At 32.4% G+C, this 23,729-nt stretch overlaps 2 protein-coding genes and 2 pseudogenes across 3 annotated transcripts; all 4 read left to right on the plus strand.

Annotated features, from left to right (window-relative positions):
- Window positions 1–2,764: 2,764 nt before the first annotated feature.
- On the plus strand, window positions 2,765–2,890 carry LOC114407957 (annotated as a pseudogene).
- Window positions 2,891–4,223: 1,333 nt separating this feature from the next.
- Window positions 4,224–7,686, plus strand: LOC114406940 (glutathione gamma-glutamylcysteinyltransferase 1-like). Its single transcript, XM_028369820.1, has 8 exons — window positions 4,224–4,450; window positions 4,546–4,702; window positions 4,808–5,046; window positions 5,199–5,362; window positions 5,672–5,723; window positions 6,416–6,643; window positions 6,741–7,235; window positions 7,357–7,686. The coding sequence occupies exons 1-8, from the start codon at window positions 4,376–4,378 to the stop codon at window positions 7,441–7,443; spliced, it is 1,497 nt and encodes a 498-aa protein (XP_028225621.1). The 5' UTR covers window positions 4,224–4,375; the 3' UTR covers window positions 7,444–7,686.
- Window positions 7,687–9,985: 2,299 nt separating this feature from the next.
- LOC114406941 (glutathione gamma-glutamylcysteinyltransferase 3-like) lies at window positions 9,986–15,547 on the plus strand. Of its 2 annotated transcripts, none has more exons than XM_028369822.1 (8): window positions 9,986–10,157; window positions 10,241–10,397; window positions 10,481–10,719; window positions 10,892–11,055; window positions 12,072–12,123; window positions 12,512–12,739; window positions 12,858–13,379; window positions 15,136–15,547. In XM_028369822.1, the coding sequence occupies exons 1-8, from the start codon at window positions 10,086–10,088 to the stop codon at window positions 15,199–15,201; spliced, it is 1,500 nt and encodes a 499-aa protein (XP_028225623.1). In that variant the 5' UTR covers window positions 9,986–10,085; the 3' UTR covers window positions 15,202–15,547. The 2 variants fall into 2 exon arrangements, with proteins under 2 accessions (XP_028225623.1, XP_028225622.1); XM_028369821.1 differs by having other exon boundaries at window positions 9,997–10,157; window positions 10,474–10,719.
- A 4,696-nt stretch (window positions 15,548–20,243) lies between these two features.
- LOC114406942 lies at window positions 20,244–23,673 on the plus strand (annotated as a pseudogene).
- The last annotated feature ends 56 nt before the right edge of the window (window positions 23,674–23,729 follow it).

Genomic DNA, 23,729 nt, shown 5'->3' on the forward strand with positions numbered 1-23,729 from the left:
AAAAAGAAAAACATGTTCTTCCCAAGCTGTAGCCACCGGATCCATTTCCATGAAACTATATATACCTGATCCCTTTCCACACAATAATATCGGACGAATTACTATGCAACCAAATACGTAACCGATTCAGCTTCTCCACTGTGTCATGTGGGATATTAGTGAATAGAGAACTAATATCCCAATGACCATCATCCCAAACATCCTGCACCTGCAAGTGCGCGCGAATCATGGATTTGCACAAAAGGAACTTCTAGAGCAAGCATTGAATTGTAGAACCACTTGTGAAACCAAAAACTGTTCTCTCCATTACCAAGTTGTAGTTGGAATCCATGCTTAAGTTCATCAAAGGATTTCTTAAGTGATGACAGAAAATAAGACCCACTCTAACCTAGAACAGTCTTTACATCATTTCCTGGATATTTAGCTAGGACCAGTTGCACCCACAACACTTATCCCTATTATGCAGCAAGTCCCAAATCAGCTTTCCCAGCAGTGCCGTATTCTTGTCCCTGGTCACCGTCTAGAGATCTTTTGTTTCTTTAACTTTGAGACACAAATATCTTCGATTTATCCACATTACCCTTAAGGCCAGACTTCTCACAGAATATATGAAGAATACCGGCGATAACCGAACCTGGGAGGGATTAGCTTTTGCAAAAAGAAGCACATCATCGGCAAAGAAGAGATGAGATATCCTCCGTCCATTGTTGTTGATATGGAACGTACGGCTCCCACACAGACCCTCATCCACGACTTCCTTAATCATATGTCACAATCTTTCCATGCAAAACACAAACAGATGTGGAGACAAGGGATCCCCTTGTCGCAACCCTCTCTTGGGAAGGAAACCAGCAGGGACCCCTTCTCTAAATCCAGCTTAAACACAACATCGCCTTTCTTCTTTTTCGATTTCGACATGCTATGGATGATTTCCTTCAAAACAATAGCATTGTCAGAGGTCCCTCTTCTAGGTATAAAACTACTACTCTGTAGAGGGTTCACTAATCTTTGCAGAAGGGGCCTCATCCTATTGACAAGGACTTTCTTCGTTATTTTATAAATGACATTACATAATAGGCCTAAAGTTCTTAATCATAATTGTGTAGTGTAATTATGATAAATAATGGTAAATATGTGTATTTAATACTAATAATTTTTTTTTATAAAATTAATAAACTGTTATGTTGCATTAAATAGTAACAAAATGAATAATCATTGAATTTATGGTATTGATTTATATGTATTGTCGTTATTTTTAATAATTTGTTATAAATATATATCCTCTAAAAGAGAAGGGATTAAATTATATGATGTAATTTTATAAGAAATACATTAATTCTCAACCATTGATCTTAATTTAATCTAATGGCTCTAAAATATGACAAAACATATTGCAATTCAACATAATTTTACAGTCGAGTTAGGAGCAATTTGTTTAGCATCACATATATTTTCATCTATAAGAATTGAATACGCTATCATATATTTACAACGCTTGGATACGCTATAACTCAACTAGGGATGAAAATGATTGGGCTAAGTTGGATTATTTGTCACAAGCCTATTTTTAGGCTTGAGCTCAGCCTTTATAAAAGCTCGGTAGGTCTATCAATCCATTTAAAGACTTGTTTCATATTAAAGTGTAAAAAATATTATTTTTTTTACATAAAATCAAAGATTTTCATTAAAAAATAATAAGATAATTTTAAATCATAAAATATGAACAAAATTTACCTATAAACATTTCATATAACATGTTACTAAAGTCTTTTAAGTCTCACTAAAAGCAAAAAGTCTATATTCTTGCTACCCATTTATATTACATTAACTAAAATTATTTAAATTCTTAAACTACTAAAATAATTTTATAATTTAAATAAAATAATTATAATATTATATATCATAATAATAATATTTTTATTATAATATATTATTGTTAAACGAGATAATATGTAAAGTTTAATAGGTTTTTCTTAAGACTTGTGACCTGACTTATTTAATTAAATAAATTTTTTTAAAAAACTTAAATTTGACTTATGAATGAGGTACAATATATTTATTATAATAAAACTTTTTTGAGAAATTTTTAAGATAATTTAAAATAAAAATGAAAATTTCTCTCCTAACAAACACCCTAATTCTTAAAAAAAAAAGTCATATGTATCAATAATTTGTTTAATATATGATCGATCGATCATTAAATATAGACATTTTTTTTTCCTTAAAAATTTGAGTCTTTCTTCACCACCTTTGTGTGAAATGAAAAATATTAGCCCATTTATTAGATCCAACTCCCCGTTCATATTTCTCTTAAAAAAAAAACTTTCCATTAGAGATTAATGTTAACTTTGGATAGATATCTTAAATTAATATCTAAAGTTACTAAGATATTTAAATGCTCACTTAATTATCGATTAATATTACTGAGATAATAATAATAATAATAATAATAATAATAATAATAATAATATCGATCGTTATCTTAGCTAGTGTTGTTAGAAAAAAAATCATTTGTTTTATTTTTACCACTGGTATCCAGATCTTATTACCTTTTTTTAGAGAGATAATTAATATGAATTGTTCCTTAATTGATTTTTGCATTAATGATAAATATTTTATTTGTTTTACTATTAAATGAGTTTTTATAAAATAAAATCACCAACACGCTGTGATTGAGAAATCAATATCATTTTAATTTCCATGCATGTTTTATATAATTTTTTTACAGAAGTTTTATATGTACACATGAACATTAATTCTGAGAATCTTTGCGATTGGGGCAATGACGCAGCTAGAGTGAGGTTGTAACTGAGGCGCGTCTATTGCTGGTTGAAAACTAAATCAATGATTCTGAGAATATTTTTGAATATTGAGATGGACAATAAATCATAATTGACATTGACCTCTAATAATTAAAGATCTAATCCAATATTTCATATTTCGTTATTTATATTTCTCTTCATTGCGATTGTCTCAGCTCTTCCATTATTACCTTACAGTAACCAGATTACCAGACCCCAAAAAAATGAATGGATTTTACAAACTACCCCTTCCTTCACCTCCTGCAGTTGATTTTGTCTCCGATGATGGCAAGGTAATGCATACTTCAAACCTTTCTCTGTGACCGTTAATGTCATTCTATTATTTATTATTGGAAATTATTTTATGAAATGGTAGCTAGTGTTAACGAGTTGATTAATTTTTTCATATCTCCCATCGTTTAGGACTCTACTTAATTTACCTCTGTAGACTTATTGAATAAAATAATAGGTTTAATTGTCTTTTATATATACTCTTGTCTAATACTCTTAACACTATACATTGGACTATAGATAAATATCATATTAATAGAATTCTGAAATGTAAATCCAACGTATGATTACACTTGAAACCATAATATTCTTAACTTTTTTTCATTTTGATCTTTTGTTAAAACATCTTCAGAATCAAAGAAAACTAAAACTGTAGAATGTGTAAGACAATGATGTTCTATTGTAGGACTCCAACAACCAAATTCAAAACGTGTCCAACTTTGACCAAATTATACATTTGGGCGAGTTTCTGTTCATTATTTCTTTTTCTCTTTCATTTCTTTCATATTATGTTTTTATTTTTTAGAAATAAATGATACTTTTTATTATCATCATCTTTTATTTATTTATTTTTTAAAAGCACAATAATAAGAGAAATGAAGAAAAAAAGAATGAAAACAAATCTTTTTTTCCAGTAAGTTTGAATCCTCTAAGGCACTATAAATAAATAAATAAATATAATCACTGAAAACTCGAATAATAAATTTTAATTATTTATTAATTTATAATACATATAATATTATTTTATTATTATAATTTTAGTTGATTTTTTTAATTAATGATTATAATTTTTTAATGATTTATAGTTTTAAAAGAACAAATTTTTATATTATTATCGTAAAGAATAATTTTTCTTCTTTCGAAATAAAAGTAAGGAAAAAAAAAACGTTTCATATTTTATTCCTCTCTTATTTTCAGGGTCGGTAAAGTTCAGAAATAAAGAAAAGTAAATCCAACCCCAAGGATTGAAATAAGGTGTAAGAGTTTAATGCGTCGGAAACAATTTATTTACCGAGAAAATTTGTTTAGATAAAAAATAATCACCGCAAGTAGAATTAATCAGACCCAGTAGAGTAGGTTGGAGAGAATGAGAAAATAAAAAAAGGAAAAGTAAATCCAGGACAATAAGAACTTGTGCAATCACTGAAAAAGAAAATGGTTACGGTTGACCAGAGACAGTAACAAAAATGAATAGAACATAAAAGTGCGTGAGGTTGAAGCAAAAGAGTTGTCGTGTTTGTTTAGGTTTAGGAAAGGAAAGGGTTTTGCGGTGGTTACTGTCAATGGCGACGGCGGGGTTGTATCGGCGCCTTCTTCCTTGCCCCCCCGCCGTCGAGTTTGCTTCCTCACAAGGCAAGGTATGAGAATGGGTGCAGTAAATGTTAACATTTTGACTTTGTTAGATAGTATCATGTGTTTTTTACTCACCTTTTTTTGTTTGATTGAATGCCAGCAACTATTTCTTGAATCCATTCAGAATGGAACCATGGAAGGCTTCTACAAGTTGGTTTCCTATTTCCAAACGCAATCCGAGCCCGCCTTTTGCGGCCTCGCTAGCCTGTCCATGGTCCTCAATGCTCTTGCCATTGATCCTGGCAGAAAATGGAAAGGTACATAACAAACAATCTAATGCTTCCATCACTAACCTAATTAATTATGAATATTTGCTTGAATCATTTAATCAATTGTCTCGAGTTCTATTATTTGCCTTGCAGGACCTTGGAGATGGTTTGATGAATCTATGTTGGACTGCTGTGAGCCTCTAGAAACAGTCAAGGCTAGAGGCATCACGTTCGGGAAGCTTGTGTGTTTGGCTCATTGTGCCGGAGCAAAAGTTGAAGCCTTTCATGCTACACATAGCAGCATCGATGATTTTCGTAAATATGTCAAGAAATGTTCCATGTCCGATGACTGTCACGTAATCTCATCGTACCACCGAGCTGCCCTCAAACAAGTATGTGCTATGGTTTGTGGAAGTTTGGCATAATAGGAAGTATGAAAGCTTTCCAAGTTTGATAGCTGATTTATGTATTTTGGTAGACACATTTAGTGCATATACTTAATTCTAGATGGTTTGAGTGTAAGCTTGCATTGTTTTTATGACAGACGGGAATTGGCCACTTTTCTCCGATTGGAGGGTATCATGTTGGAAGGGACATGGCACTTATTTTGGACGTTGCACGATTTAAGTATCCTCCCCATTGGATCCCACTTAAACTTCTTTGGGAAGGCATGAATTACATCGATGAGGATACTGGACAATCTAGGGGGTAAACTTTCTTATTTTATACTATTTTCTAATGGCCATGTAGCCTAATTAATTGAAGTTATACTGTTTTAGAATGTTACTGAAACCTGAGATCAACAACCACAAACAAGTATACTCAAAAGGGTTGGTGCCAGTGAACACTAAGAACTGAGTGTTTTTCATACGTAAGAATTAAGAAATTATGTAGCGATGACTGTAGCTGGCCAAGTTAAGCAATAAGAGAACTAAACACTTTCTCTCTCTCTCTCTCTCTTTTTTTTTTCTTTTTACATAGTTTAAGTGATTTGCTCAACTTTTTTACCCTCTTTAGGTTCATGCTTGTATCAAGGCCTCACAGGGAACCTGGATTGCTTTATACTCTGGTATTTTTCTTTTTGCTCAATAATGAATTTCACATTTCAGGATATAGTAAATAATGTTGGTTTGTGCATTAAATTGTTGGATAATTTCGTTATTTGTGCACTTGTATGTAGGTGACTAGGTGCATGGATTCCTTCAATGTTGTGCATTATAAATTCTCTGTTTTTGCGATTTGGTGAACTTGTTCTTGGGAGCATATTGATTTATTTCTAGTTTATGTGATTTTCTACTGAGCAATTATCTTTCTTGTGAAGTGGACTACAATTTACATTTCTGAACTGAGAAAATACCTTGTTTGTCATCTTATTTGCAAATACCGTGAAATGTTCTATTAGTTGAATTAGAAATGATAGTTGAGTGAGGTTTAATTGGATATGCTTTATCTGTGGTATGCTCATACAGAAGGTTGGAAAGTCAATTTGCACTATGTAGTTTTGGCCGTGTGTGTTTTAACTCCTATCTTATTTCATGCATTACACTTATTTTAACAATCCTATGAATTCTGAAATTAAGAGAATATAAGACGTCAATGTGTTTGCACACGTGAGTGTGTGTGTGGAGTGTCGTCACTCATGTTTTTGTTTTTCATTGTTTACATTGGTATGGGTTGGATGTATCTTGTGTGCGTTTGTGTAGTTTGTCACATTTGTGTTTTTTATTGTTTATGTTGGTATCGGTTATATGTATCTTGCAGAGCTGCAAACATGAGAGTTGGATTAATATTGCAAAATTCCTAATGGATGATGTTCCTCTTCTGTTAAAATCAGAGGATGTGAAAGACATCCTTCAGGTTGTTTCAATTATAGCCGCTTCACTGCCATCTAATTTTGAAGAATTCATCAAGTGGATTGCTGAGATCAGGAGGCGAGAGGATGGTGGTCCAAGTTTAAGCGCAGAGGAGAAAGCAAGGCTTGCTATCAAGGTTTAATATGTCCAATATCACCGTGTAACAATTCTCTCCTGCATTGCATATTCTATTTTGGTCTCGATAGTGTCATAGTAACTTTTTTGTTATGCAGGAAGAGGTATTGAAACAGGTGCAGGAGACTGGGCTTTTCAAACATGTGGCTTCCTTTTTGTCAAGTTCTTGCAGCAGGCAACAAGTATCAGGTGATGGGGACACGTTACCTATCATTGCTGCAAGTGTTTGTTGCCAAGGAGCAGAAATTTTAGGTGGGAAACCTAGCTCAGCAGGGTATTGCTGTCGAGAAACATGTCTGAAATGCTTGAAAGCTGAAGATGACAAGCCAATAACAATGGTTTCAGGGACTGTGGTAAATGGTAACAGCGAGCAAGGGGTTGATGTTTTGATTCCTTCATCATCTGAGAAATTATGTTGCATTTGCTCTAAAAGTAAGTACATAAGGGTGCACCCAGCTAGCACTGATGTGCTAACAGTGCTTCTGCTGTCCTTACCATCTACAACTTGGGCTGGCATCACAGATGAGCAGCTTTTGGCCGAAATACACGATCTTGTTTCAATTGAAAATCTTCCTACTTTGCTTCAGGAAGAGGTAGTAATCTCTCATCTGTTTTTATATCTATTTTGCATTGCATGGCAGCACTGTATTCTGCTAATTCCACTCTATCTTCATTCTTCAACTTCAACTTATTATAAACAATTCTGCATTTCAGGTTCTGCACTTGAGACGTCAGCTACACCTTCTCAAGAGATGTCAAGAGGGTAAGGTAGACGAGGATCTTGGTGCTCCTCTCTCTTGACTGTTAAATTTATACCCCATACCATTTTCTTAATCGTTCAACTAGCTTCATGACACGTCGAGTAGGGTAGAATCACTTAAATTGGCATTTACCACATGTTGACAACTGAAGATTTTCTTTTCTACCAGTGATTCAGTACATCATTTCCTAATTACATTATTTTCCTAGTTTATGATAATTCACCCTTGGTGATGGTATGAACTTCCCTATTAAATTCTTGTACTTTTTAAATATTGTTTTACACATATGATCTGATATTTATATCAAATTATAACAACATAAACAAAAAAAAATGTATTTAAAAAAATGTATTCAGTATATTTATCTAGGTTCTGCTCTTTCAAACTGCTCTCGCAAATAATTTAGTGTACAAAGTACGTAAAAAAGTTAAAGATGGTATTTAAAAAATGGTCAAAATTTCTTCACCAAAAAAAGATGGTCAAAATTTAGAGTTCCTTATGTGATTTTAGAGTTTTAGTGTTATTCTTATTAGCAAGTTTCACGGTGAGTGAGAAACGATGTTGACATTATTGTGGAATTTCAATTCTAAATACAGAACAATTTTAAAGATCTGTTTTTAAGTTCTATATCCTTAAAAAAATATACAGGAGAGTTTACCTAAAAGGAGAATTACAAATAAGAAAACATGAGTATTAAAATGTTATTAATTAAAATAGATGGACTAAAAGTACTGTTAAATCTAAAACAAAATAGAACAGTAGATCGATTTAAGTGATAGGTTAAGAAGTTCTCATGCTAGTATCATCACATTTTAAACATCATATTTAATAATACAATTGATTTAAGTGACTCACGACATATAACATCATTATAAACATCTTGCATCAGTCTTTTTATTCAAATCATTGAGATTGAGTACGGATTACTGAGTTGAACTTGACTCGCAGATCCTATATACAATTTATTGACATTTATGACTTGTTTGGTTTAGAGAAAAGAGAAAGTGGAAAAAAAAGAAAGTAGAAGAAAAGAAAGGAAAAGGTAAAAAAAAAATGATATAATTTTGAGTTATTTGACAGAAAATAAAAAGCTTTAAAAATCTAAAAAATATGTACCTGAAATGACATAACTAGCCTTAAAAAAGAGAGAGCCATAAAAAAACAATGTCATTTTAGTCATTTTACAATAAAATTCTTCTTTCCATTGTTTTTTAGTCATTGTTTTCCAGAACGTTCCTGGGATTAGCCTTCCATTATATATAAAAAAAAGGGGGTTAACTTATGAAGTTCCAAATCACAAGCATGTTCCAAATAAGAATGATCTAATTTTATTTGTCAGTTTAAATTTAAACGTGCAAATCAAGAATATAGTTTAATCTTTGAGTTAAATGACTCAGTCTTTTTTCTCTTTTCTTAACTCTCCAATTTATCAAAGAAAAAAAACTTAACTAATTTTAACCAAAATATAAATAAAATCTGATAAAAAATTATTTTCGTCAAATATCAAACTCTACTAATATCTAAATAATTAAATTTTAACTTTAACATATTAATTATTTATCTGAATGAACATATGAATTTTATTTATTTATGGCATGTTCTTATATCAAAATTTTAAAAACCTATCATAAAAAATAGATAAAAGGTTAAATTATTCATTTGATCCCTATAGTTTCACGATTCTTATCTTTTTGGTCCCTATAATTTAAAAATGGTTTTTTTAATTCCTATAGTTTACATTTTAATTCTCTTTTAGTCCCTATAGTTTTGAAAGTGATTTTTTTAGTCCTTATAATTTATATTTTAATTTTCTTTTACTTACTATAATGGTCATTTTAGTCCCTGTACTTTATATTTTAATTTCATTTTAATCCTTACCATCAAAATATAAGTAATATTATCAATTACAATTAACTACAAAAATATTAGCAAATAATTCATAACTAATTTATCGATAATTTGTAATACAAAAAATAATTAATAATTTATAACTAATTTGTAGCTAATTATTTTTATATTTTTTTTGTAATAAGAACTAAAATGTAATTAAAATATAAATTATAGGGACTAAAAATATCACTTTCAAATTATAGGGATTAAAAGAGAATTAAAATACAAACTATAAGGACTAAAAAAAATACTTTTAAATTACATAGACTAAAAGATAATTAAAATATAAATTATAGAAACTAAAAAAACCACTACTAAAAAGATAAGAATCATAAAATTATAGGTACCAAATAAATAATTTAACCTAAATAAAATAAAACCTTCCATGGACGGCATTCTAGAATGTACCGCATTGAAGATGAAGATACCAAATTGCTGAAAATGTTGATAAGAAATAGAGAAGAAGAAAAAAACAAATTAGTGTATATATATTTTGATGACATATAAAAGTAATGATAAAATATATTCATAGCTTTTATAAATTTTGATGGCATGTAGGGATTGAACATGTATATATGAGATTTACATAATCTATATATCTTTTTTAACCAATTCAATTAGACTTGTTAAACAAATTAGTATATACAATAATTATTTAATAAAACAAAAAATGAAGTATATAAAATAAAAGTAGAAAAAGTCAAAGTAGCTGTGAACAGGTGCTGCGGTTTGCTTCACCGTGAACAGAGAAAGATTGAAGAAGAAACAGAAGAAGAGAAGGTTTTATTTTGCATGGCAAGTCCAGGTTTATACCGCAGAGTGCTCCCATCTCCTTCAATCGAGTTCGCTTCGCCGGAAGGGAAGGTCAACGCTCCTTTTCCATCATTTCAAATCTCTATTTCTGTCTTAAGATCATAAACTGTTTGATTCATTGATTCTTTGTACAGAAGCTGTTCGGTGAAGCGCTTGAGCGAGGAACCATGCAAGGCTTCTTCAAGCTAATTTCATACTACCAGACACAGTCAGAGCCTGCATACTGTGGCCTCGCCACTCTTTCCGTTGTCCTCAATGCCCTTGCCATTGACCCTGGAAGGAAATGGAAAGGTATAGACAGATCCAATTTCTTCTTTCATTTTTTTTTTTGTGTTTTCTATGTTTTTAGCATAAAAGAAGAAGTCAGTTAATAGGTCCTTGGAGATGGTTTGACGAGTCCATGTTGGATTGCTGTGAGCCTTTGGCCAAGGTTAAATTGGAAGGCATTACGTTCGGTAAAGTTGCATGCTTGGCTCGATGTAATGGAGCTAAGGTTGAAGCCTTTCGATCGGATCAAAGCTCTGTTGATGATTTTCGCAACCGTGTGATTTCGTGCTCTTCTTCTGAGGATTGTCATGTGATTGTGTCTTACCACAGGACACCCCTCAATCAGGTGTTGTAAAGCTGGTTCATTACTCATTCCTGTTTGCGTTATCTGTTCATAAAGCATAACTCGTTTAGTAGCATTCTTTTAGTTGATTTCTAGGCCTGCTTCACTTTATACATAAATTGCTGAGTAGTTTATAGAAATGATGAGGGGAATTTGTCATATTGTTGGGTAACAGACTGGAATTGGCCATTTTTCACCAGTTGGAGGATATCATGCTGAGAGAGATATGGTCCTTGTTTTGGATGTCGCTCGTTTCAAGTATCCGCCTCACTGGGTTCCCCTTACCCTTCTCTGGGAAGGCATGAGCACCATTGATCAAGCAACCAGACTTCGTAGGGGGTAATACTAAGATCTCTTACACTCTTAATTGGAGAATAATAGTTAAGAGTGTCTTAAGGAATACAAGCGGCATACTCTTTATTATTGATTGAAATTCATGTGGGACTCACCAAATTGTGTGGTCCACACATTTCATCCTTAATGGGACCCACATGAAATTAACCTAATAATAAAGAATTTGTTGAAAAGAGTGTTCTATAGAGCGTGTTGCTAGCATTTCTCAGTGTCTTTTGTAAAAATTCATCAAAATTACAGCCTGATACTATTATGTCCTTCAAATATGTTGCACTTTTCCTTTTGCCAAAACTAAACCTTGTTGTAAGTTGTGTGAGAATTGGTTATTGAACAAAGGCGATAGTTTACTAGTCATAGGATTTTCATCTCCTGTGGTGTTCTTTCTTTTGATTCAAGTTTATAAACTTTTCGAAAATGGTAGTTTTTCCTGGCATGTATCCTATGCTTCAAAGAACTAGATTATTATTCATGCCCTAGTGTATTCACATCAAACAAAAGAAATCAAAATAGTAAAACTCCAGAGAATAATTGTTTAAAATTATTGAAGATAATATTTGACGATTTTCAAGTTTTGGTGAATTAGTTTGATTCATCTATAGATGTATATCTTCTGAGTCCTTTTTTTTTTGGATTTTTTAGGGTTATAAGTTTCATTTTAATCATGTTGTAGAACTTCTGAGGGAAAAGGGTGGAAGTCACAAATATCTTTACCTCATATCATAGGCATAATGATAATCTGATTGTATGCACTAAACTAAACTTGTGTTTCTCTATATATTCTGTCCACATTTATCTGATTAGTAGTTATCTGCTGGTGTAATTCGAAAATTGTACTATTTGAATGTATTAGTGTCATTAAAATCTTTCTAATTGGCCTTCCAAAAAAATATCTTTCTATTTGCTATGATTAAAGGATATGATTTCATGAACTCTTTTTGTTTGTTAAGCCTGTACAACTAGTCTTTTTGCCCTCCATTTATATTTGGAAATTTGTATTTCAGGTACATGATTATTTCGAGGCTTAACAGAGCACCATCTATACTTTATACTGTGGTATTGTGCTACTGGTTAATTCTTTCTTGAACTATTGGAGAACATACATAAAATTTCGAAAATCATGAATTTTAAATAGAGGGAAAAGTAATCTGACTCGCTGTAAATTATAATGGTATGGCCAGCTAGAAGATAGTTTCTTCTCCTGAAATTATATTGAACAATAACAAGTGTTGGCCAAACAAAGATCATGTTAAAAATATGGTTTGTCATTGGAAGGTCTGGATCCTGCCTAATATTCTATCCTTTTTCCCTTGTAGGACTATAATGGCTGAACATGTGCATTATTCTACTACATTAACAAAAACTCTATATCTAGATTTTTTTTTATGCTCTGCAAATAATTTCTCATTGTAGATCACATTAAATACCTAAAGACTATCTGCAGAGTTGTAGACATGAAGGTTGGAGCAGTGTTGCCAAATTTCTAACCGAAGATGTCCCTCAACTTCTAAAGTCAGAGGATCTAAAAGACATTCAGGAAGTACTCTCTCTTGCTTTTAAATCTCCTCCCAGTGAATTGAGAGGGTTAATAACATGGATTGCTGAAGTTCGCAGGCAAGAAGATGGGAATCTCACACTGAGTGAGGAGGAGAAAGGAAGGCTAGCTATCAAGGTTTTCACACTACATTTTTTCTTTTGATGTGTGTTATTTGCAAAATTAGGGACTTCATCTCATTGAAGAAAATCCAATAAATGATTAATCATAATGTTTAAGAGCTTTGAAATTTCAGGCTGACATACTGGAACAGATTCGAACAACTGGACTCTTCAAACACGTGACAAGGTGGTTGGATTCTGAAAGTTCATGTTGTAATACTTTAGCAAACCTTGGTGACAAAGATATGTTACCAGCACTTGCTGCCAGTGTTTGTTGCCAAGCGGCAGATCTTTTGACTGTTTGTGGTAGGCTAGGTTTGTCAGGTGGAAAATGCTGTAGTCAAATAGATGTAAAACATCTGAATGCTGATAGTGAAAATCCAGTAACATTAGTTTCAGGAATTGTTACAACTGGTGGTGGTAGTGAACAAGGAGTTGATGTGTTGGTCCCTTTGTGTCAAAGGGAACCAAGTAGGTTGTGTCTTTCTAATGAAGGTCACTGCATTGGCATGCACCCGTCTACTGCAGATGTCTTAACGGTGCTTTTATTGGCCTTGCCCTTGCATACGTGGTCTGGCATTAAAGAAGAAAAGCTGCGTGTGGAAGCTTTGAGCCTTCTAGCAACAGAAGATCTCCCTCCCCTACTTCAGGAAGAGGTAATGTCCATTTCTTTAGAATCTGTTATCCAGTTTTTCCTTTAATCTCAACTCTGAAAAATGACTAAAAAAAAATTCTTGACTTGATAAAACTGGACAACAAAGAAACAATATATGATTTCATGTTTAGTAATTTTCCTTGTAAAGTTCTCCTGTCTTAAAGGGTGAATTACACTTTACACCATTTGAAATTTTTCATCAAAATTAATTTTATTACACCAAGTTTTAAAACTACCTTTTAATTCATCAAGTTTCGAAACCATAAACTTGACCTTCACTTGAACACTTTGAAGATTCAGAAATGCTGGACTTGTTCATAATTTAGTTAAAACTGATAATAGACAGGTCATTTAGACTATAAAAGTAAGAGCATGAGAAAAGTTAATTAAAAGTTAATCATGGTCTATAATAGTTAATTCGAGTTCTCATCTCTCATTTGATATACTTCCTCTCTCTCTATATATAATGAGTTCATGTTGTCAAAAGATACGTGATTCTTTGAGGATAACAAGCTGCTGCAAGGTGTAGAAACTAAGGTTGTGTTTGGTTTAGGGAGTTTGTGGATCCCATGTGAGACCCACACCTTTTACACTCTACTTTAATTTAAAAATTTATCTTCTATTTTCATTCTCTAAACCAAACACAACATAAAGTGTACGCCGGGTCGGATTTTTGGCTAACCCACTACCCAAACTGATTAACATACTTTGGTTTGAGTTAGTAACACATTCTTTTAAATATATTTTCTACTATTGACTTAAATTTATTAAAAACCATATAATTTTGTAGGTTTCACTTCTTATTTATTTGGGCTATGTTCGGCAGAACTAGCTGAAAAACTAGCTTATTAAATTATAAGTATTTGATAAAACTAACTAGTGAAGTAGTTGAAAAGTGTAAAATAACATAAAAATAATAAAATCATGATTTATTTAAAATGGGTAATAAGAAAATTGAATAAATATATTAATGATAAAAATAGAAAAAACTATAAAAAACTAGAAGCTAGCATTTTAAAAAACTCTACTTTAAGTAGTGTTTCAAAAAACACTAGAAGTTACTAAAAAGGATTTGTTTACCGATCAGTCAAAGAAGTTTTTCAGTAAATATAAAAAATTAGAAACTAACTCAAATGTCTTGGCGAACATAGCCTCGGTCTAACTCATGATTGTACTTTCAAAAAAATTCAACAAATGAAAAAAAAATTGTTAGAAAGAATATGCTGCTAGCATTCCTTATCTAAGCAAATGCTTTACTCTACATGGTTTGGGTGAAAATATAGTTTTTGATATACAATGGGAGTTGATAGATCCATGTCCAACCCACCAATTGGGATAGGGCTTGGTGGTGATTTATTGTTTCTAATACTCATTAACATGTTCAAAAGTTTTTTTGGAACAAAATTCAAGAGGTAAAATGTTATTTAAAATCGACTAAGCACTCATTTGGTTTAGAATTGGTAAAATTGATTTTGAATCATTTGATGTGATTGAGAGGTGTGCCTAAATTTCATTCACATATTTGCATTGGAATGTCTATTTTCTATTAAAAAGTGCGAGGATATACTTTCTAACTTCAAAACAAATAAGGGCTAAATGTAGAGAACTTGGTGGGTTGATATGAAACCAAGTACTGTCACAGTTAATTCATGACACGAACAAATGAAGACAACTTGGTGGGTTGGGGGAAAATATTATTGTAACATTTCAATGTAGTAACTAAGCTGATTAGTTGTTGATACTTATTCGTGAAACAGGTTTTGTTCTTGCGAGACCAACTCCATTTTCTCATGACGGATATTAGTGCTCCTTCTCCCTCATGATACTATTGTCTATCAGTTTTGACTAATGTAACGGGTTCCTACAATACGATGACATTAGACTGTTTTAGCATCAGGTGTGTCCTTGAACTTGGAATCAATACAGCATTAGCATTGCTGTGGTGCTATGTTGAACACGTCAAAAAACAACTACAGTTGTACCTTTGGGCAAGAAATTTAGACAACATAATTGTGTATGGAAAGAATAACATGCGGATTTGCATAATCTGTTGATGGAAGATGAGGATAATCATCGGAATGTACTAAAACAATTTGGGTCTGATAATTTGGACAAACATTTATATATGAAGAAAATAAGAAAAATGAAATAAACTTATTCAAAAGCTAATGCTAGTTTATGTTGTTAGAGTTTTGTGATCTTAGTTTCTTTGTCCCACGTCGCTTGATTTGTAAAATTTGTGTCTCATTTAGACACCTTGTAAGCTTTAAAAAGTGCAAGTAACAAGAAAGTTTTTTTTGTGTCTTTTCTTTCTTCTCCTTATTCCTTTCTCTTCTTCGTATTGATCTATACTAACAACTAGTATCAGAACTTTTGGTTACTCCACGGGATTTCCTTAGTTTAGAGGAATTAGTGAGAGTCTTCTCAGTTTAGAGGAGGCAGTGGGAGCAATGGCATTAGAAGAGGGGAAGGTGAAGATTGAAAAGTTTGACGACAGAGATTTTAGCTTTTAGAAGATGCAGATAGAGAATTATCTATATCAGAAGAAGTTGTATCAACCCTTATCAGGAGATAAGCCAGACGATGTGAAGCAAGAAAAATGGAACTTGCTAGATCGACAGGCTCTTGGCGTGATCAGATTGATATTAGCCAAGAACGTCGTGTTCAACATCGTAAATGAGAAGACTACTGCAGGCTTAATGAAGGCGTTATCAGATATGTACAAGAAGTCGTCGACAGCCAACAAAGTAAACTTGATGCGTCAGTTGTTCAACCTCAAGATGGGAGAAGGTAACTCTGTAACTGATCATATTAATGAATTTAATACTATTTTTGCTCAGTTGGAGTCAGTACAGATTAAATTTGAGGATGAGGTGAAGGCATTGATTCTATCGTCATCACTACCGGATAGTTGGGTTGCAATTGTTACTGTAGTTAGTAGTTCTACAAGGGAGAACACATTAAAGCTTAGTGACATCCCTGACTTGATCTTAAGCGAAGATGTTCGCAAGAGAGATTCAGAAGAATCTTCTAGTCATGTTTCCAATTCAACATTAAATACTGAAGGCAGAGGAAGGACTACTCAGAAGGGTCAGAATGGTCGAGGCACATCAAAGTCAAGAGGGAAATGTCAGACAAAATTTCAAAGTGACATTATCTGCTAGAATTGTGACAAGAGAAAATAAGAAGTGTGATGATGATGAATCCGCAACTGCAGCAACTAATGAATTTGATGATGCATTAATTTGCATTTTGGATAGTCTTGTTGATTCATGGGTTATGGACTCAGGTGCGCCATTCCAGACTACTCCTTCTAAAGATTTATTGTCTAACTATGTTTTTGGAAGGTTTGGGAAAGTTTATCTTGCAGATGGAAAATCTCTTGACATTGTCAAAAAAGGTGATATTGACATCAAGACCTCCAGTGGATCCCTATGGAAATTGCACAATGTCAGACATATTCCTACCTTAAAGAGAAATTTAATATCTATAGGGGAATTGGATGATGAGGGGCATTACACCACTTTTGGAGATAGAGCTTGGAAGGTATCAAAAGGCAATCTCATTGTGGCTCGTGGGAAAATATAGTTATCTCAGAAGTAGCTAAGGAGATGATTTGGCTAAAGAATTTTCTTAATGAATTAGGAAAAAAAAAAGATAATGATTCAATGTTCAGTGACAGTCAAAGTGCTATAAGTCTTGTTAAGAATCCAGTCTTCCATTCTAGATACAAGCATATTCAATTAAGATACCATTTTATAAGGGAGTTGATAAATGATAAAGACTTATCTTTGCTGAAGATCTTAGTATCAGAGAATCCAACAGATATGTTGACTAAAGTTGTTACAACTGACAAGCTTAGGCTTTGCATTGCCTTAGTCAGCCTTCGAGGATAATTAAAGATGAAGGCGCTACACTAGGTAAAGAGTCGATGAACTCATTGTTTATAAGAAGCTGCTAGAATTTGGAACTTAGATCCCAAGTAAGAGAATTATTAGAGTTTTGTAGTCTTAGTTTCTTTGTCCCATATAAAGTTTGATTTGTGTCTTCTGTCTCTTAACATATACACAAGTTAATTCGATGGAGCTCTCTTATATTAGCTCTTGGAGAATTTTTTTTTCCATAAGTACTCGCGGAGAATTTTATCTAAATGTCATTGGTTTTTCTCCAAATTGATATTCTCACTTTTTGAAGTGAATCATTTCTTTCAACCAAATAATTATTTTGTCAGTTATGTTACAAGCTATAATTAGGAATTAAAATGAATTTAGTTGCTCCTGACAGGGTATCATGTGATAACTAACATTCAAAGGCTATTATAATTCCATCATCGTTGTGTGCTATCTTAAAGGTTGCCCGTTGAAGACATGCGATGATTATTGATTGATACGAAGCTGATGTTAAATGAATTGAAAGTGTATAATCGTTGAACTATGCATAGATATTATCATATTTTGTTTTTCTCCAAATCGATATTCTCGCGTTTTGTAGTGATTTATTTCCTTCAACCAAATGATGATCTTGTCACGTGACAACTAGTAACATTCAATGACTATATTAATTACATTATCGTTGTGTGCTATATTAAAATAGTTGACAAGGCAAATTGGGGTCGTGCGATGATTGATACGTAGCTGATGCTGAATGAATTGAACCATGCTGACAGGTTCCATGAATTACAACCACAATTTATATGATACTCTCTATAGTGTGGATTTTATTTTTTTTCGTCTGTGGCTACTTTTATTTTTAGAATACTAATATTTGGCGATACTCACAATGGTCCTTCATCAATATCAGAAGGGTTGGTTATAGGTGTGGACTAGAAAATAAGGGCGGTAGAAGAGGCCATGGGCAATCGGGTTTTGAAGAGGAATGGCCCTATATATTTTTAGTCTGTGTTTGCATTCACGAGAGGAATGGAGTAGATGAAGTTGAAATAAATAGTTGTCACTTTTTGGATTGTTTATAATGGGGTTGAGTGAAATGAATTTTTTTGTTTCTTCTAATTTTATCTATATGGAGTTGGATTTTTTTCTTCTCAAATCACATGTATTATCATCTAGCATATGTAATCCTATTTGAATTTGATATTTAACACAATTAAATACTTTTTTTTTAAAAGTAACATAACTGCATACTTAAAATTTAGGATTAAATTGAAATAACTTTAAGTCAGTTAATCCATTTGTTCATTAATCATATAAATAGATTTAATTGACTATATTAATCGTTTTACTATTTTGTAACCTTTTAAAAGAATTGAATGATTTTTTTTCTTATTTTAACACAATAATACATTAATTTAATTTCATTTGAATCCCATCTAATTTTATTCTGCTTCACTTCATTATCAATTATGTAGACGACAAACTTGGAAAACTGTTCGGCATTATTTTCGTTACTTGTTTAGCCCTAACAGGACTAACACGTTATTTGACTAAATTTTGCATTAGAGCATCCTTTTTTCTGCTGTGCTGAATTTCTTAATTAATAATACCTTTTTCTTAATGGGTTCTCAATTATTGTATGCTTAATTATGTTTTTAATATTTTAGATTTGGAATGAATCCGATTTTGGTCGCTCAAATTAAAAAAAAAAATCATTTAAGTCCTTAAAAAAGTAATACTTTAGTCGTTCACACAAAATTTAGAGATTAAAATTAATTTGGGTACAACTTTTAATTATATTTAAAAATTTAATATTAATTTTATCAAAATTAATTTACTTTACTTTAAAACAAATAGAATCTAAACATAAATTTAATAGAACAAAAGTTAAGTACAGTTCTTTAAATATTGTTTACTAATTAAAATTGAAGTTTTGTTTTATTTTTTGTTTGTATTATTCCAATGTTCTCATAAAAAAATACTTTTTGAGCAATTCTGAAAAAGGGATAAATGTTAATGAATGTTTTTATAACACTTATTAAAGACAAATAAAAATGAAAATAAAATATTTTTATGATTAAATTATAATTTTGGTTTTCTTATAATATTAAATATGCGAATTTGGTTAATTGATCATCCAAAATCAAACATTAAATTTAATGTGGCATGTTAATATTGACATGAAAGTTATATAGGGGGTTAACATTGTGCTTATGTAAAAAAATATTAAATGAGGAGAAAAATACTTAAAATAAAAGTTAAACTGTAAGACACTTATTTTATTTTTATAAGTATATTAATTTTTTATATATATCATTAGTTAAGATTTATTAATTTTAACTAATAAATATTTTTACATAAATATTTTTTATTTTATTTTATTATATATATATATATTATTTTGAATAGTTTACATATTTTTATTTTATCAATTTATAATTAAATTTCATAAATTAATATGTAAATTATTTGCATAAATTTTTTTTGGTAAATTGATTTAATATACAAATTATTTTTTCTCTAATTATTTACATAAATTTATTAATAAATAAAACAATAAAATACTTATTTTGTTTAATTAATTGTATTAATATTATTTTCTATGTATCATTAATCCAGAATTATTAGTTTTTTAAAAAATTATAAAAAATTATAAATTGAAAAATATTTAATATATAAATATTTTTAATTTTGCTTGGATAATTATAATCTGTATATTAAAATAATTTTACCTAAAATCAGTGATCTCTGATTTACAACCAAAAAATTACATCTTACTCTCCAAATCCAAATTGATTATTTACTAAAAAAATTACACAATTAAAATTGTAGCGTTGAACCAAAGGAAGCCCCCGCGACCGTGGAGACCAAATTCTATCTTTTACACGTAAGATGTAACCAATCATAAACTTTTCACACGATTCTTTTATCACCTAAGCAGAAGAAAAAAAAAACACATTGTCATTCATCTCATCATCATCATCCTTAAATTCAACTCCACCCTATCCCCTGTCCTGTTTCCTCTCATATCATATCCTGCCTCTGTGCAATTCCCTCCCTTTGGTTCCTAAGCACCAAACACTGACACTGAACATAATGGTCCTAAAGTCTTTGTTTCTCAATTCTCACCAATCATGGTTAAGAAATCACAATCAAGCACATTTTCCCACATTCTTGAATTCCACGAAGAAGACCTAGTCATAGTCTTTCACATTCCCATTGTCTTCTCTCTTGTCCTTCCCAATATCCAATTCCCTCTCCCAGTTTCCTATCATGAAAAAGACAAGCACGAAACAGAAACTGGGCTAACCAAATTTATTGGGCCACCTCGTACTCTCTCCTCAGTTTCTGATCCGCTGATAAAAAAAGGCAAAGTTTGTAACAACTTGTGCAAGTGCAACTCACACACATTGAAAATATATACTTTAAAAGAAAGAAAGATATAGAGAGAGAAAATGGAAGGGAGAGAGAGTCGTCACCCATTGCTTAGAGGAGGTAGGAAAAGAGAGGAGAAAAGTTACAAGCATGTCTTATCCACCACTCAGATGCATGTCATGGCTGCCATATGTGATGCCCTCATTCCTTCACTCCCACTCAACAAGGACACCTCACAAGACCAAGCTCTCTCTGACTTCTACAATACCTCTGCTTCTCAGCAACCTTTTCCTGATGAGGTAATAAATTCCCTCTCTATTTTTTATGATTCCAAGTTTACAAGAAATTTATTATATGATCTGAGACTTCTATAGTTTCAGTCAATCACACCCACATGTCGGATTTTTAACTAACACTCTGATACTATCAATGTCTCGGTCAATTTTTAACTATCATGCACGTGCCATGTGTCACTTAAAATTTGACATGTGCGTGTCAATTAAAGATTGACCTGAGACTATAGAAACCTAGCAACTCAAGATCATCTAATTATTTCTAAAGGTTTATCTTCTTTGATTTGATAGTTTGTAATTGTATTTGATAATTGATAATAGTATAAATATTAAGTTGTTTATTTTTTTTCTTTGAATATGAAAATCAGGCTGCAGAGCTGTTGTACAAGGGGACTATGCCAGAAGTGGTGTCGTTGGTGAGTTGGGTTCTGTGGATGCTGTCTTTCAGATTGGGGACGCTGTTGATCTGTGTAAGACTTTGCTTGGACTGGAAGCGGCCTTTCGTTGACAAGTTCCTCTAAGATTTCCTACGAGAAGAGAGAACAAATTCTCTGGAACTGGACCAGGGAAAAGAGTTGGGTAGCCCTGAGGGTAGTGTTTGTGCTCATCAAACTTTTTTTGCTTCTATAATTTCTTCTTAAGGGTAAGGTTCTTCACTAGTTTTAGTAAGATTTAATTCAAAACATGGTTGAGTTCAAATTGCAGAGGACTATTTTTTTTTTATCTTTCATAGTAGGCATTGCTGTATATGTATTTTTTTTTTAATCAAGCTATCTTCCACATTTGATGATATGATAAATTGGGAAATACGGATACACATGCTTTTGGTAAAAGGAAGGAGCCCATGATTGCGTAGTTACTTGAAAAACTTTCTCTGTTTGTTTTTGTTTACTTGACAAATATAGATAGAGTGATAGACCCGCTGAGATATGTTCAAAAGTTTGACTAATGACTTGAATATATGAAAGGACTGATAAAGAATAAACTGAACCAATGCCAAAAAAAACTGAACCTATTAAATACTAGTCAAACAGGTTTTGATTTTTTATTTTTTTTATTTAACCAAGGTATTTTGGGTTTCTTATTTAACATCCAACTAATTATCTTCCACTAAAAAGAATTTACTCATACAAAGCCATTTTAAAATACTTTTTCAAGCAGCTAAACAACATTGTTTTAAATATTGTGTCATGTATGAACTTTTTTTGAATGTAATTTTTAATGGTAAATACAAACTTATGAATATTATACTCATGCAAATTTAATTTCTCATATATCTCATTCCTAAACTATTTGCTGGTTTATTTACTTTGGGCCTTTTTTTCTTTTACTCTCCAAATGCTTTAGACTGATGCAAACGGGTAAAATCCCACATGGAAAGCAATTGGATACCAAGTGGACACCAAGGAGAAGTTGATCAGAAAGGAGAGGCCTTTGGAAAAGGGATTAATAGAAACCATGTATTGATTCTACTTTAGTCAAATCCCTCACTGAAAAAGGCCTTGAAGTCACTGAAGATAAAAGGCAGAACCTATACAAGGTCAAATGTGATGTTGTGATTATGGGGTCAGGTTGTGATGGAGGAGTTGCAGCTGCAGTTCTTGCAAACTCTGCTCATAAAGTAATAATCTTAGAGAAAGGAGAGTATTTTGTTTCATATGACTATTCTTCCCTTGAAGGTCCATTCATGGATGAGCTATACGAATCGGGGGGCATTATGCCAAGTCTTGATGGGAAGATGATGATCCTGGCTGGCTCAACAGTTGGTGGAGGTTCTGCTGTAAACAGGTCTGCAAGCATCAGAACACCTGATTCTGTTCTGAGGGAATGGTCCAAAAAATATAAAATTCCACTCTTTGCAAGCTCTGATTACCAATCTGCCATGGAATCAGTGTGCAGAAGGATTGGTGTGACAGAGAAGTGCAAGAAGGAAAGCTTTCAGGATCAGATTCTCATACAAGGATGTGAGAAAATGAGCTCGAAAGTAGATTCAGTGGCTATAAATTCCTCAGAAGATCACTATTGTGGTTCATGCTGTTATGGTTGTAGAACAGGAGATAAGAAGGGCACTGACTCTACTTGGTTGGTTGATGCTGTAGGAAATGGTGCAGTGATCCTCACTGGCGGTATCATAACTTCGATCCACAAGGAATATGCAGTGGATTCCACCCCAAGATTCATCATAGAAACACTTTCTCTAGGACCAGGATCATTTTTGGCGTTTGTCCCGTGGCTTTCAGGAGAAGGGAAGGCTGAAGGGAGAGTTACATACAGACTTGACCAAGCAGACAAAGAAAGCCTTAGAGTTGGACTGAGGATGGCATTGAGGATTTTGGTTGCAGCAGGTGCTGTGGAAGTGGGAACATACAGAAGTGATGGCCAAAGAATCAAGGAGGAAGAATTGGAGGAGTTTCTTGACACTGTGACAATTGTTGGGGGTCCAAAGTCAAGGAATGAAGTGTGGACAGTGTTTGCCACTGCACATCAGATGACAAGTTGTAGAATGGTTGCCACTGAAGAAGAAGGTGCACTTGATGAGAATGGTGAGAGTTGGGAAGCAAAAGGCTTGTATGTGTGTGATGGCAGTATTTTGCCAAGTGCAGTTGGTGTCAACCCCATGGTAACCATTCAGTCTACTTCTTACTGTATTGCCACTAAGATTGCAGAATCACTTAGCAAACCATGAAAAATCAAGTTGTACTGTTTCACGAAAAGAAAAAATACTATGCATTCTTTACACTGTCATCCCATTAGAAATATTATTTATGATAAATTTGTTAAGTTTAATAATTA

The sequence above is a fragment of the Glycine soja genome, chromosome 3, assembly GCF_004193775.1.
Source record: "Glycine soja cultivar W05 chromosome 3, ASM419377v2, whole genome shotgun sequence".
Taxonomy (NCBI): domain Eukaryota; kingdom Viridiplantae; phylum Streptophyta; class Magnoliopsida; order Fabales; family Fabaceae; genus Glycine; species Glycine soja.

What these genes read in the sequence shown, in the direction of transcription:
- LOC114406940 (XM_028369820.1), top strand. Translation starts at nt 4,376, where the DNA reads ATGGCGACGGCGGGGTTGTATCGGCGCCTTCTTCCTTGCCCCCCCGCC. An exon ending in TCCTGGCAGAAAATGGAAAG is followed by an intron (nt 4,703 to 4,807) that starts GTACATAACAAA and finishes TTTGCCTTGCAG; the next exon opens with GACCTTGGAGATGGTTTGAT. An exon ending in GATACTGGACAATCTAGGGG is followed by an intron (nt 5,363 to 5,671) that starts GTAAACTTTCTT and finishes TACCCTCTTTAG; the next exon opens with GTTCATGCTTGTATCAAGGC.
- LOC114406941 (XM_028369822.1), top strand. Translation starts at nt 10,086, where the DNA reads ATGGCAAGTCCAGGTTTATACCGCAGAGTGCTCCCATCTCCTTCAATC. An exon ending in ACAGGACACCCCTCAATCAG is followed by an intron (nt 10,720 to 10,891) that starts GTGTTGTAAAGC and finishes GTTGGGTAACAG; the next exon opens with ACTGGAATTGGCCATTTTTC. An exon ending in AAGGAAGGCTAGCTATCAAG is followed by an intron (nt 12,740 to 12,857) that starts GTTTTCACACTA and finishes TTGAAATTTCAG; the next exon opens with GCTGACATACTGGAACAGAT.